At 34.9% G+C, this 16,189-nt stretch overlaps 1 protein-coding gene across 1 annotated transcript; it reads left to right on the forward strand.

The window, feature by feature from the left end:
• Positions 1-8,495: 8,495 nt before the first annotated feature.
• Positions 8,496-9,948, forward strand: LOC127137784 (factor of DNA methylation 4). Its single transcript, XM_051064205.1, has 4 exons — positions 8,496-8,900; positions 9,029-9,238; positions 9,515-9,580; positions 9,673-9,948. The coding sequence occupies exons 1-4, from the start codon at positions 8,496-8,498 to the stop codon at positions 9,946-9,948; spliced, it is 957 nt and encodes a 318-aa protein (XP_050920162.1).
• Positions 9,949-16,189: the final 6,241 nt, after the last annotated feature.

Raw genomic sequence — 16,189 nt, forward strand, 5'->3', positions numbered from 1 at the left:
AAATCAGGGTGCAATCAAGTGTTGTACCAGACAAAAGGAATCACAACAGTAATAATGTCAGGTAAACAATGCATGATTACAATAAAACATGTCAGATGAACAAAGATCAGAACAGAAAAAAAAAACAGCGACTGTCATGTTCGCTGATGCCTCGCCTAGCGAAGGCTTAGCGAACACTCGCTACATGTTCGCTTAGCGATGTGCTAGCGAACGGCTGCGGGTTTTGAGTTTAAGAACAGTACGATTTCAAAACCTCCAAACCCTATGGCATCCATTACAACAATTACATGGTTAAACATTCAAGACATCCATGCATACTTAAATCCACATGCAAAACTTAAGATATATTTATAAATTCAATCATAATGTCACATGTAAATTAGGAGCATAATGCGGTAATGGTAGTGCAAACCTGTTTGCAATTGAATTGCAACGTTGAATTGGCAGATCACTCTTAGGGTTGGTGTCGGATGGAGTTGGGCGGAGGTAACCTTTGTGCAGATGAGTTTCCTTCAGGGTTTCCTTCAGGGTTGCTCTGAATTCTCTTGGTTAGCCTCCAGGGTTTGCTGTTCCTTCTCTCTGTCTCCGTCGGTCTCTCTCTTTTTCTTCTTTCCTTCTTCTCCCTTTCTGAATGAAGTTCTGGTATTTATAATGATTTTTGTGACCTAATGGGCTCAGAATGAAGCCCAAAATTTCTGGTATTCGCAAGCTTCGCTAGGCGAGTGGTGCAGCGAAGGGTTCGCTAGGCGAAGGATTTTGCTCGCCTAGCGAGCAAGCCATTTTTGGTCATTTTCTGGATTTGGCCACCTGTGTGCTTTGTCTTTGTTCCTTTAAGATCAATGTCTTGAAAAATAAGTTGGAGTGCCTTGAAAAATGTCTTGCAAGATTAACGGGCAAATTTTGGGGTATGACAATGTCAAACCTTTCTAATCTCCCATAACGCGTACTTTGGACAGTATCATCATATCATAGAATGCATTCATCCTCTAGCATGTTCAAAATATAAGTTCAACGTGTCCAGGCATATAAGAGCATATCATAGATGTGAATCATGCACTAGATCATCGTTAATATCATAGGTTCATAAGAGATTGGTTTAAATTGGTCAAAGTACATCTCAAAACTCATTTTTGGGAGTTTAAGAACTGTGAGTTAACTCATGACTTGGAGCATAACTCTCGGGTCTGGACAGGTAGAGTCACAGGTTGACCCAATCCTAGGAAAATTGAATGAGTAGACTCATCCACATGTTGCATTGACTCATTGCCTATTTTCATTTGATAACGTCCAAATAATATTGTGTAATCTTAGTTTGGGTTGAGGCTTTGTGTGGGTTTTTCTTGAATAAAACCATTGGGGTTTTGTCCTCCAAGAATTGGGGGGTTTTGCACTAACTTTTGCTTCGCAGATTCAGCCGAGTGAAAAGTTTGAAGAACGGTGGGTTCGGTCAAACAAGTAACGGTAACTAGAGGATTGTGAAGAAAGCTTAGGGTTCAAGCTACTTGCGTTCGAAATCAGCCGAGCTGAAGTTTCGGAGAACATGGCGTTCTTGCAATAAGGTAGCTGTAACTGGAGGTTTGTTCGAAGTGCTTGAAGGAATTGGTTCAACTCAAATCAATGGGAGAGAACCGAATATGATCTACAACAACACTAGGGGTTGATTGATGGTGATAATTTATTCTCTTGTATTGACTTTGCAACGTGTTAATAAAAACATCTCAATTCTAGATTTAGAATTGAGGGCAGACGTACCCTAAGCGAGGACGATAGGGGAACTGCCTCAACAAATTCGGTCTTGTTCTCTCTATCTCTTTACTCTTTAAATTCTGCATTAATTACGTTTTGTATGAAATAGTAAAATCAATATCGCTTGATTGTTATGCATAGTAACTATTCGATAAGTTGGTGAAATCACTTTGATTGCAACTGAGTAAAATTCTGCACATTCAATTTGAGTAAAGTTGAACTTCGATAAAATTAATCTCACACAAATTTAGTAATATTTTACTTACTCTTTTTGTGTTAAAGTATTATTAGAGGTAACGATATCAAGGATTGTAGTGGTTAATCGATTAATTTAGATAGTGGTTGATTATCTCTATCGTAGTTATTCCATTCAATTTCACGCATATTCGATCTTTCCATTAACGGATCATATAAACGATTATAATCTAGGGTGCTTCCGCAACTATTGAAAACATTTTTAAAAAGCGCTAAATTTCAAAAACTGATATATTCAACCCCCTTCTAGATCGGTACTACCGTCTAACAGATGAATTTGAACCTGAAGCCTTTAGATAAATAGACTTCTTTTCTACCTCCTTGTATTTACCTTTATCATTCTTCATCTTTTTCTCATGCTCTTTTTCATGTTTCTCCAAGCAAGTGAGTTATTGCTCATGTTCTTCTAGCTTGTTAAATAAAGTTGTGAGTGTCGCGGCTGGAAAAACGACAGAGTCTCCACCATCCTTTATTCGTTCCTAATGAACAGGGAAATAATGATAAAACCTATAAACTAAGGGTAAGATACTAAGTTCGGGAGTCAGTTAAGTAATGAGAAAGTGTTAGGCACCCCTTACCTCCATTGTACTCAATGAGATTTTCCTTTTATTCTAGGGTTATTGTATTCCTAAGGGGATATTTGCTTGTCATTCATTAATTGTTGATTGTTTATTTATTTACAGAAAGTTATTATTTTTTAAAGATAAAATTAGTTAATTGAGAAAGAAGGACCTAAAAACATTATTGATTATGGTACTCGCTAGAGTCTTACAACTCCGTGCCTACGTATCCTCAAATTTATTGAAGGATAAAAGTCTCGTAGTTCGTCTTAAAAAATGTTGGTTGATTGGTTGTTTTTATCCCTTAAAAATTTCTCACGCATCAAGGGCGGAGAAATATTTAATTTTAAAAAATGCCTCAATGCACAAGGGGCAGAGGACTTACAATTTGAGGTGTGTTGGGTTGATTTTATCTCTTTTGATTAATTGCAAAAAAATCTCATTAATTTGATTATAAAAAATAATCCATAATGATACTATATATAATTCTTAAATATTAAAAGTTTGATTTAGAAACCCAAAGACCATATCCCTGATTTTATCCCTAAAAAATATTATAGAATTTTATCCCATGTTATCCCTAAGTTATCACATGATTATCCCATGCATTATCCTTAATTATATCCCCTCATGTTCTAATTATTTTTTATTTAAATTAATAATCATATTATATATTCAATTAATAAAAATATTAAAAAATGAATGACATATCCCTTATCCATGATTTGTTTATCCTTAAAACTCTAGAAATTTATTCAATAAATTTATCTCATATTGTCCCTAAAATTATTCCATAAATTAACCTTAATTCCATAATTAAATAATATCCCATAATTAATCCAATTATTATTATTTTATTTATATTAACTCACTTTTAAGAATTAATTCATAATTTCAACCTGCCTAATTATTCTAAAATTAATCTCTAACACTAATTATATTTTTGTTAATTATAATTATCTAAGTAGTTATTTAATTATATTTTTTTTAATCTTTTTATTTTATTTATATTAGTTATAAAAGAATTAAAATAGTCTGATTTAACCCTAATTATGCTCTAGTTATATTCTTATCCTAATTAAAAACCTTGAATAAACATTTAATTATATATGTTTTTTTTGTATTTTTGTTTTGTTTCTTGACTTTAAAAGAAAGATTATTTTTGTATATTTTTTAAATTTAAAGGGAAAATAAATATTTTTGAATTAGAATGCATGAATAAAACATTTTTATATATGTTTTGGATAAAATGGAATAGAGAAGTATTTTTTATATTTTTATTATTTTTAGTAAAAACTAAATTAATTAATTGATTAAATAAAATCTATTTATGTGTTATTTATATTTTAAGTTTTAAATACATGAGTTAAGATACTATTGTTTTTTATATTTGTTTTTTATTATATTTTGTTATATGTTAAAAAGAGAATTTATGTTGTAGGTTTAGAATAATAGTTTTTATGACATTTATTTAAAGGTTTATTTATTATTAGGATTAATTTTTTTTAAAATAAAAGTTGAATGTTTTGTTAAAAAACTTTAATTTATATTATTTGTTTTGTTAAAAAAAATTATTAACTTAAGATACTAGTTTAAAAAATTGATTTATGATCTTGGTTATATTTTGAATTAAGTTGTGATTATAGTTAGAACCAATTTGTCAATATTGACTTTATGAAAAAAATTGTAATTATAATAACAATTATTAAAAATTAACAGCTAAGATAGAATAAGAACTCCATTGTGTGTAAAAATGATTTTTCCTTTGTGAAATTTTTTATGTAATTAAAATAATTATAATTAAAATTTCAACTATTAGAATAGAACAAAAATATACTTAATAGCAACAAAATCCACAACAAATAAGAAAAATAAATCAAGAAATATCACGCATCAGACAAGAAACAAAATATCAAAACAATTATATAAATGAGAGAGTAAGGGAGACCGACCTACGGAAAGAGATTATCCCCAGTTAAATAGTAAGAGCCAACCTTTTTTTAGCTATTCCTTCTTTCCCTTTAGGTTAATCTTCACGTAATCCTCTTCTTTGCCCACACCATTTTAAAAAGATTGATGATAGTGGTGAGAGAGGCTTTAGGGTTTTAATGTTGTTGTTCTTCGATGTGAAGAACAACAATTTTTAGAGAGTGAATTTTGTGAATTATGGATTATCAAATTGGTGTAGAAAGTAAGACTATTTATAGGTGAAGATTAGGTCAAGACAATAAATGTGATTGGTGAATATGAGATTTGATTGGAACTTTGGGACCAAATTTGTACAAATTAGGAAGTATCCATGAACTTCTATCTTGTGATTGATCTGATGATGAAAAAGATTGGTTTTGAGAAGATTCTTGCTTTTTTTTTGAATTTTTAGGCTATTTTGTGCTTAAAATGAAAGATTTAAAATAACATAAAATTTTAAAAATGCCTATAAATAAAAACGAAAACAATATATAAATAATAAAAAAAAGTTAATATTTGACTTTTTGATCATTTTTCAATATAAATAAATAAATAAAATAAATGCAAAAAATGAGTGCAATGGAATTTATTTATAGAAATATTAGGCTTGCTAAAAATGAATAAAATTAAATTAAAGTATAAAATCAAAAAATAATAAAAAATAAAAACAATTTTATTTTATTTTAACTTATGACTATTTTTAATTAATCACATTGATTACCTTTTAAAATAGAAAAAATATAATAATTAAAAATCTTTTAAAATCTTTTTGTATCTTTTTTGTATTTTAAATAAAAATCAAATGAAATTAAGTTACTATCCTAAAATGAAACAAGATCTTTCCAAATATTTTTTTATTTTATGATTTTTGGATATTTTTATGACTAAGATGGAAAAAAAATGATATTTTAAAAATAACTAATAATGAAGTACGAAAATTAATAATAAAATGATATATATTTTGTTATGATTTGAAAATAATGCAATAAGTTAGAAATAGGGAGAAAAAAAAAATAAAAGAGAAAAACTGAACTAAAAGTTAGAAAGGTGGGATTCGAGCTCATGATCTCTCACACTCACAACTCCTTACATATGCTTTTCTATAATTGTGTTATTTCACTTATTTGAAATAAAGTAACTTTGATAAGCATATAGGATAACGATCTAAATATCTCAATAACCATGAAACAATCTTAATAACTATTTTAAACTTAGATAGTTGACTAAAATTAAAATATCATCCTAGTCAATAATTATTAATAATTTTTCTAGCCTAATTACTTAACTAAACAAATGACTAAATGACTTTAATCGGTACTTTCTAATAGATTGTAAACTATATGTTTTTCTAAGCAGTTAATACAATTATATGTTAGCTGGACAAATTAAACTATACCCTGAAAAAAATTCTAAAATAGCAATTAAACCCTAATGTAAGATCAAACTCCTTAGGGGAGAATAAAAAGTCAAAAGGGTACCCCTTTAACTTTTTAAGTCTTTGGGTTGATCAGATAACCTGTAAGGAGTTCTGGACATGTTAGTAATCTAAACTCTAAGTTGGCTGAGAAGAGTGGTCAAAATTAGGGGTACGACAATGAGATCAAGTATTTTAAGATCATTCACTTCTTTGATTCCAGTGACCTTAGGTTGACATTCCCTATTAAGACACCTCATAACTTTATTAGTAACAATATCATTGGAAAAAGGCTTACATAGAGCATTCAAATGTTTATAAGACGTGTGAACCTCTTTTGCATGTCGACAATGGTTTCACCATGCTTCATGAGAAATAGTTCAAACTCTTGATTTAAGGTATTGATCATAACTTGTTTGACTTCATTAGTTTCCACATGGGTAACTTCTAATGCGCCCCACATAGCTTTGGGGGTTTCACAATGGGAAACACAATAATATTCATCAACACCAAGTGCGAATATGAGAATATTTTGTGCCTTCCAATCATGTGACCACAATTTCTTATCATTATCATTCCATTGATCTTTCAGTTTTGGTACGATGAAACCTTTACCATTGGTCATTGTAATTTGGTTAGGACCATTGATGACGATGTCCCATACATCCTTATCAACTGAGTTGATACAGATACACATACAAGCTTTCCAATAATCATAATTTTCATCGATAAAAATGGGTGCTCTATTGTACAAGCTTTCTAATAAGTGAATATTGAAGCACGAAATTAACTGGAGCTAGTGATACCACTTGTTAGACGATAGGCAACTACCTAGAGGGAATGGGGGTGAATATATCCTAAGTTAAAAAACTTAATAAAAATAGTTTTGAAAAATTAACAGCTAGCGGAAGTGACCCATATTGAATCGTCTAAACCGAACCGCTATCAAAAAACTTGGACATGAGTATGTACACTCAACGTATGATAATGAACACAAATTTGATCAAAATACTTTCAAGCACAACCAATGGAATGCTATGTTGAAAGTATAGTCAATTCCCAATGATAAAATACACAAAAACTCAATAGTGACAAATTATCGAACACCTTGTGTGTAATTGATTTTGTTTAGAGTTTTGTATGATTTTGTTGATCTTCAAATTCAATCACAATCTAATAGATTGTGATCAACTCAATAAAGTCTTTTTTAAATGGTTATCAAAATGTTTAACCAAACGTACTGATCGCACAATCGATGAATTCAAGAATTTGTAAAAGAAACGTAAAAGAGATAGAGAGAGAGTACACAAGGATTTGTTTAAGCAGTTCCTCAGTTGACCTCATTATGGGTACGTTTGCTCTCAATTCGAACTCGAATTAAGATAATGAAATTAACCTTACTTTGCAAAAGTAGTATACAAGAGAAGTGTAGCAATCTATCACTACAAACCTTATGTTTGATATTGATTCTAACACTTTCTCTTCCCTTGATCTAAGCTTGATTAAGTCATCTATTAATGTCAATTTGATTCACCGTCTCACACTACTCCTTTGCAAGAACCTTCCGTTCTTCAAAGCTTTCACTTGGTCGAATCCAAATTGTGAATTGTTGTAATCCAAGATTTACCAATATGAACCATCGTCTTACGCTACTCCTTTGCAAGAAACCTTTATTCTTCAAAGCCTTCACTCGATCGGAAGTTGGTGTAGAAAGTAAAAATGTTACCTCTTTAAGGCGATCAAGTAGGATTTTCTTCAACACGAGGATTGATACGTAGTTGAAGAAATGAGGTTCGTCATCAACATGTCCCTCCCTTCTTGATACAAATCAACCCTCATGTTGACGATGATGCTTGTGAGTCAACGAGGAAATGAAGTCAAGCTAAACAAGGGAAAATTGCGTTTTATCGCCTTAAAGAGCTTAAGAGTTCCAATAGGGATATCATGGTTATCGATCTCCTTCAGATCTGGCATTGAAAATGTAAAACCAGGCGGTTTTAGTACAGAAAGGGAATAAAACGCGGAAAAATAAAGGACGAAATGTTTCTAGAAAAAAAAATAAAGGACGAAATGTTAATGAACATTTGAAGCAACACAGAAGCTGCGCTGCAATGTGTAATGTGAGTGTGATGATTTCTCACACAACAAACCCTTCCTATAGAAAATTACAAAAAGACACTCTCTTTTTTCCTTATTACTCAGAATAGAAAAAAATTATTTTTCACACATTTTTCATTTCCGGAAAAATTTTCTAGGGTTTCTTTCTTCTTCTTCTCCTTCTTCTTCTACTTTCTTCCTCGTTCATCTTTGTACACAGAATCGCTCAATCTTCTCTGGTTTTCGCATTTATCAACTCTCACAAGGTAACACTGAGTTTCTACTCTATATTTTTTTTTTATATAATTAAATCTTCTTCATAATTGCATTGCGTTTTCCTTTTACCATACTTTCGATTGGGCTTAATAATCAAATGTTCTAGTTTTTAGTCACTGTATCTAGTTATTTTTGTGTTGATCTTTCGTTGAAGTTGATTTTACTATTTTCATTTGTAGATGTACAGAAAATCACAACATACTCGTGAGTCTGATTTGAAATACTATCAGCGTAGATATTTCAATGAGTTGAAAGATGATTACTATAAGCTCGAAATCTACGACTCAATAATTAGGTGTCCGTTCTATTTAAACAAGGATTATTACTTTGTGAGTGATCTTTTGAGACATGCTTCAAGGATTGCTGGTGATTTGCATGGCGACACTGTCAAAGAAATTGCTAAGCACTCTGCCCTTGAAAGGTATCTTGACTTTAAAATTTCTGATGATAAGTCGCATGTTAGGAATGTTGATACCGATAAGTTGTTTCATGTGAATAGTGCTAAAGATAAGTTACCTAGAGTGAATGTTGCTGATGATAAGTCACTTAATGTTGTTAATACTTACAGTGGATTGTTCGAATTAGTATTAGTATTCTGTTTCACTATATTTAGAGGTGAAGCATTTTGTTTCTGTTTTTATACTTATCCTTTCATTATAGCTTACGGTCTAATCTATTTTGGATGATATAATTTTTTAATATTTCATGGTAGCTGAGTTTGTTTCACACTGCTTCATTAGAAATAAGCAACATGCGGAACGCTGAACGCAATTATGTGGAAAATGTAACCAAGGATCATGAAAAAGCCATGCTGGAACTGGAGGCCCGGAGGAACGAACTAATGTCCCGTGAAAAGAATCTACAGAAGCGTCAAGCAGATAATCATAATGAGAGAGATAGGCTATATCATGAGAAGAAAAATGTAATTTCTTTGGATCTTTCAATCTATGGTAGCAATGCTGATAATTCTCTGTAGCACACTTTTTCTGATAGTTCTATTTAAAATTTTAACTCATTTCTCTGAAAGCGATCAATTTACAAAAGAACTAAATTGACCTCTTTAAAAATGGACCGATCACAAAAAGTGCGGCTATCATTCCTTAATATATGGATCATCTAGTTAAATCACGTACATAGATCCTTCTTATTTTAACAACTTTAGACCGATTAAATTTGTTCTTCATCTTGTTGTTTACAGAATGAGATAGCCATAGCAGAGCAACAAAAGGCTGATAACAAAATGATGCGTTTGGCTGAAGAACATCAGGCACAAATTTCATTTTCCTTTTAACTGCAGTATTTTATTAGGTTACATGTATCCACTGTAGTTTTGAGGACTCTTTTGGTTGAATGTTACAAAAAGAGAAAGAGAAACTTCACAAGAAAATTCATGACCTAGAGAGAGGACTTCATGCTAAACAAGCATTAGAATTGGAAGTTGAACGACTGAGAGGAGCTTTCCATGTAATGAATCACATTGGAGAAACTGATCTGGAAGAGAAAAAAAAACTGGATGAGATCAAAATGGATTTGCGTGAAAAGGAAGAAGAATTACTATTTATATTTCCACGTGTACAATGTAATTACAATCCTTTAGATAACCTCGCATATTCACACCACAACTGGGGGTAGATCAAGAAAGTAGGATTTTCTTCAACACGAGGATTGATACGTAGTTGAAGAAATGAGGTTCGTCATCAACACGTCCCTCCCTTCTTGATACGAATCAACCCTCATGTTGACGATGATGCTTGTGAGTCAACGAAGAAATGAAGTCGAGCCAAACAAGGGAAAATTGCGTTTTATCGCCTTAAAGAGCTTAAGAGTTCCAATAGGGAAATCATAGTTATGGATCTCCTACAGATGAGCCGACAGCGAAACAGTAAAACCAAAAGGTTTTACAATCCTTTAGATAACCTCACATATTCACACCACAACTGGGGGTAGATCAAGAAAGTAGGATTTTCTTCAACACGAGGATTGATACGTAGTTGAAGAAATGAGGTTCGTCATCAACACGTCCCTCCCTTCTTGATACGAATCAACCCTCATGTTGACGATGATGCTTGTGAGTCAACGAGGAAATGAAGTCGAGCCAAACAAGGGAAAATTGCATTTTATCGCCTTAAAGAGCTTATGAGTTCCAATAGGGATATCATGGTTATGGATCTCCTTCAGATCTGGCATTGAAAATGTAAAACCAGGCGGTTTTAGTACAGAAAGGGAAAAACCATGCGGTTCATCATCAACACGTCCCTCCCTTCTTGACTTATTATGCTATAATGGAAAAACGGACCAAAATGCTTCTGCAACCTTTTTATGCCTAGCTTCTATCCATGGAAGTTTAATGGAAAAACGGACCAAAATGCTTCTGCAACCTTTTTATGCCTAACTTCGACCGGTGGAAGTTTAGTGCAAAAACGGAACAAAATGCTTCTGCACTCTTTTTATGCCTAGCTTTTACCAGTGAAAGTTTTGTGGAAAAACGGATCAAAATGCTTCTACACCCTTTTTATGCCTAGCTTCTACCAGTGGATGTTTAGTTCAAAAACGGACCAAAATACTTCTGCACCCTTTTTATGCCTAGCTTCTACTAGTGGATGTTTAGTGCAAAAACGGACCAAAATGCTTCTGCACGCTTTTTATGCCTAGCTTCTACCAGTGGAAGTTTAGTGCAAAAACGGACCAAAATGCTTCTGCATCCTTTTTATGCCTAGCTTGTACCAGTGGAAGTTTAGTGCAAAAACAGACTAAAATTCTTCTGCACCCTCTTTATACCTAGCTTCTACAAGTGGAAGTTTAGTGCAAAAACGGACCAAAATGCTTCTGCACCCTTTTTATGCCTAGCTTCGACCAGTGGAAGTTTAGTGCAAAAACGGACCAAAAATTCTTCTGCACCCTTTTTATGCCTAACTTCGACCAGTGGAAGTTTAGTGCAAAAATGGACCAAAATGCTTCTGCACCCTTTTTATGCCTAGCTTCTACCAGTGGATGTTTAGTGCAAAAACGGACCAAAATGCTTCTGTACCCATTTTATGCCTAACTTCGACCAGTGGAAGTTTAGTGCAAAAACGGACCAAAAATGGACCAAAATGCTTCTGCACCCTTTTTATGCCTAGCTTCTACCAGTGGAAGTTTAGTACAAAAACGGACCAAAATGCTTCTGCACCCTTTTTATGCCTAGCTTCTACAAGTGGAAGTTTAGTTTAAAAACGAACCAAAATGCTTCTGCACCCTTATTATGCCTAATGTGTAATAAGTTGTTTCCAATAGATCTCTCGTATAGTCTTACACCAGATTATGCCAATAGTCAATGGAAACAAAGCTATAGTCAATATTATTCTATCTCTTAACATTTGTGTCCTCTTTTCATCTAAACCTGTAAGTGAACTGTCTGCACATTTGTAATTTCATTTTCTTTGGTGTTGCATGATGTTAACACAGTCATTAGCTACTCAAGTGAGAAAGCAACTTAATGCATCTCGCACAAAAGGAGATCCAATTCAAGGCTTTAATTTCAGCACTACAGATCTGCACAATTTTTATGCCTACCTTCGACCAGTGGAAGTTTAGTGCAAAAACGGACCAAAATGCTTTTGCACCCTTTTTGAGCCTAGCTTCTACCAGTGGATGTATCGTGCAAAAACGGACCAAAATGCTTCTGCACCCTTTTTATGCCTGACTTCGACCAGTGGAAGTTTAGTGCAAAAACGGACCAAAATGCTTTTGCAACCTTTTTATGCCTAGCATCGACCAGTGGAAGTTTAGTTCAAAAAAGGAGTAAAATGCTTTTGCACCTTTTTTATGCCTAACTTCTACCAGTGGATGTTTAGTGCAAAAACGGACCAAAATGCTTCTGGACCCTTTTTATGCCTAGCTTCTGCCAGTGGAAGTTTAGTGTAAAAAAGGACCAAAATGCTTCTGCACCCTTTTTATGCCTAGCTTTGACCAGTGGAAGTTTAGTGCAAAAACGGACTAAAATTCTTCTGCACCCTCTTTATGCCTAGCTTCTACCAGTGGAAGTTTAGAGAAAAAACGGACCAAAATGCTTCTGCACCCTTTTTATGCCTAGCTTCGACCAGTGGAAGTTTAGTGCAAAAATGGACCAAAACGCTTCTGCACCATTTTCATGCCTAGCTTCGACCAGTGGAAGTTTAGTGCAAAAACGGACCAAAATGCTTCTGCTCCATTATTATGCCTAGCTTTTCAACCGGTGGAAGTTTAGTGCAAAAACGGACCAAAATGCTTCTGCACCCTTTTTATGCCTAACTTCTACCAGTTGAAGTTTAGTTGAAAAACGGGCCAAAATGCTTCTGCACCCTTTTTATGCCTAGCATCTACAAATGGATGTATCGTGCAAAAACGGACCAAAATGCTTCTGCACCCTTTTTATGCCTGGCTTCGACCAGTGGAAGTTTATTGCAAAAACGGACCAAAATGCTTTTGCAACCTTTTTATGCCTAGCATCGACCAGTGGAAGTTTAGTGCAAAAATGGACTAAAATTCTTCTGCACCCTCTTTATGCCTAACTTCTACCAGTGGAAGTTTAGTTCAAAAACGGACTAAAATGCTTCTGCACCCTTTTTATGCATAGCTTCGACCAGTGGAAGTTTAGTGCAAAAACGGACCAAAATGCTTTTGCACCCTTTTTATGCATAGGTTCGACCAGTGGAAGTTTAGTGCAAAAACGGACCAAAATGCTTCTGCACCATTTTTATGCCTAGCTTCGACAAGTGGAGTTTAGTGCAAAAACGGACCAAAATGCTTCTGCACCATTTTTATGCCTAGCTTTTCGACCGGTGGAAGTTTTCTGCAAAAACGGACCAAAATGATTATGCACCCTTTTTATGTCTAGCTTTTCGACCAGTGGAAGTTTACTGCAAAAACGGACCAAAATGCTTCTTCACCCTCTTTATGCCTAGCTTCTACCAGTGGAAGTTTAGTGCAAAAACGGACCGAAATGCTTCTGCACCCTCTTTATGCCTAGCTTCTACCAATGGAACTTTAGTGCAAAAACGGACCAAAATGCTTCTGCACCCTCTTTATGCCTAGCTTCTATAAGTGGAAGTTTAGTGCAAAAACGGACCATAATGCTTCTGCACCCTCATTATGCCTAGCTTCGACCAGTGGAAGTATAGTGCAAAAATGGACCATAATTTTTATGCACCCTCTTTATGCCTAGCTTCTACCAGTGGAAGTTTAGTGCAAAAACGGACCAAAATGCTTTTGCAACCTTTTTATGCCTAGCATCGACCAGTGGAAGTTTAGTGCAAAAAAGGAGTAAAATGCTTTTGCACCTTTTTTATGCCTAACTTCTACCAGTGGATGTTTAGTGCAAAAAACGGACCAAAATGCTTCTGGACCCTTTTTATGCCTAGCTTCTACCAGTGGAAGTTTAGTGTAAAAATGGACCAAAATGCTTCTGCACCCTTTTTATGCCTAGCTTTGACCAGTGGAAGTTTAGTGCAAAAACGGACTAAAATTCTTCTGCACCCTCTTTATGCCTAGCATCTACCAGTGGAAGTTTAGAGAAAAAACGGACCAAAATGCTTCTGCACCCTTTTTATGCCTAGCTTCGACCAGTGGAAGTTTAGTGCAAAAATGGACCAAAACGCTTCTGCACCATTTTCATGCCTAGCTTCGACCAGTGGAAGTTTAGTGCAAAAATGGACCAAAATGCTTCTGCTCCATTATTATGCCTAGCTTTTCAACCGGTGGAAGTTTAGTGCAAAAACGGACCAAAATGCTTCTGCACCCTTTTTATGCCTAACTTCTACCAGTTGAAGTTTAGTTGAAAAACGGGCCAAAATGCTTCTGCACCCTTTTTATGCCTAACTTTTCAACTGGTGGAAGTTTAGTGCAAAAACGGACCAAAATGCTTCTGCACCCTTTTTATGCCTAGCTTATACCAGTTGAAGATTAATGCAAAAACGGACCAAAATGCTTCTGCACCCTTTTTATGCCTAGCTTCGACCAGTGGAAGTTTAGTGCAAAAATGGACCAAAACGCTTCTGCACCATTTTTATGCCTGGATTCGACCAATGGAAGTTTAGTGCAAAAACGGACCAAAATGCTTCTGCACCCTCTTTATGCCTAGCTTTTCAACCGGTGGAAGTTTAGTGCAAAAACGGACCAAAATGCTTTTGCACCCTTTTTATGCCTAGCTTCTACCAGTTGAAGTTTAGTGGAAAAACGGACCAAAATGCTTCTGCACCCTTTTTATGCCTAGCTTCTACCAATGGATGTATCGTGCAAAAACGGACCAAAATGCTTCTGCACACTTTTTATGCCTGGCTTCGACCAGTGGAAGTTTATTGCAAAAACGGACCAAAATGCTTTTGCAACCTTTTTATGCCTAGCATCGACCAGTGGAAGTTTAGTGCAAAAATGGACTAAAATTCTTCTGCGCCCTCTTTATGCCTAACTTCTACCAGTGGAAGTTTAGTGCAAAAATGGACTAAAATTCTTCTGCACCCTCTTTATGCCTAACTTTGACCAGTGGAAGTTTAGTGCAAAAATGGACCAAAATGCTTTTGCACCCTTTTTATGCCTAGCTTCGACAAGTGGAAGTTTAGTGCAACAATGGACCAAAATGCTTCTGCACCATTTTTAAGCCTAGCTTCGACAAGTGGAAGTTTAGTGCAAAAATAGACCAAAATGCTTCTGCACCATTTTTATGACTAGCTTTTCGACTGGAGGAAGTTTTCTGCAAAAACGGACCAAAATGATTATGCACCCTTTTTATGCCTAGCTTTTCGACCGGTGGAAGTTTACTGCAAAAACGGACCAAAATGCTTCTTCACCCTCTTTATGCCTAGCTTCTCTACCAGTGGAAGTTTAGTGCAAAAACAGACCAAAATGTTTCTGCACACTCTTTATGCCTAGCTTCTACCAATGGAAGTTTAGTGCAAAAACAGACCAAAATGCTTTTGCACCCTCTTTATGCCTAGCTTCTACAAGTGGAAGTTTAGTGCAAAAACGGACCAAAATGCTTCTGCACCCTCTTTATGCCTAGCTTCGACTAGTGGAAGTTTAGTGCAAAAACGGACCAAAATTCTTATGCACCCTCTTTATGCCTAGCTTCTACCAGTGAAAGTTTAATGCAAAAACGGACCAAAATGCTTCTGCACCCTTTTATGCCTAGATTCGACCAGTGGAAGTTTAGTGCAAAAACGGAACAAAATGCTTTTGCACCCTTTTTATGCCTAGCTTCTACTAGTGGAAGTTTAGTGCAAAAATGGACCAAAATGCTTCTGCACCCTTTTTATGCCTAACTTCTACCAGTTGAAGTTTAGTTGAGAAACGGGCCAAAATGCTTCTGCACCCTTTTTATGCCTAACTTTTCAACTGGTGGAAGTTTAGTGCAAAAACGGACCAAAATGCTTCTGCACCCTTTTTATGCCTAGCTTATACCAGTTGAAGATTAGTGCAAAAACGGACCAAAATGCTTCTGCACCATTTTTATGCCTGGCTTCGACCAATGGAAGTTTAGTGCAAAAACGGACCAAAATGCTTCTGCACCCTCTTTATGCCTAGCTTTTCAACCGGTGGAAGTTTAGTGCAAAAACGGACCAAAATGCTTTTGCACCCTTTTTATGCCTAGCTTCTACCAGTTGAAGTTTAGTGGAAAAACGGACCAAAATGCTTCTGCACCCTTTTTATGCCTAGCTTCTACCAATGGATGTATCGTGCAAAAACGGACCAAAATGCTTCTGCACCCTTTTTATGCCTGGCTTCGACCAGTGGAAGTTTATTGCAAAAACGGACCAAAATGCTTTTGCAACCTTTTTATGCCTAGCATCGACCAGTGGAAGTTTAGTGCAAAAATGGACTAAAATTCTTCTGCACCCTCTTTATGCCTAACTTCGACCAG

This window comes from Lathyrus oleraceus, chromosome 4 (assembly GCF_024323335.1).
Source record: "Lathyrus oleraceus cultivar Zhongwan6 chromosome 4, CAAS_Psat_ZW6_1.0, whole genome shotgun sequence".
Taxonomy (NCBI): domain Eukaryota; kingdom Viridiplantae; phylum Streptophyta; class Magnoliopsida; order Fabales; family Fabaceae; genus Lathyrus; species Lathyrus oleraceus.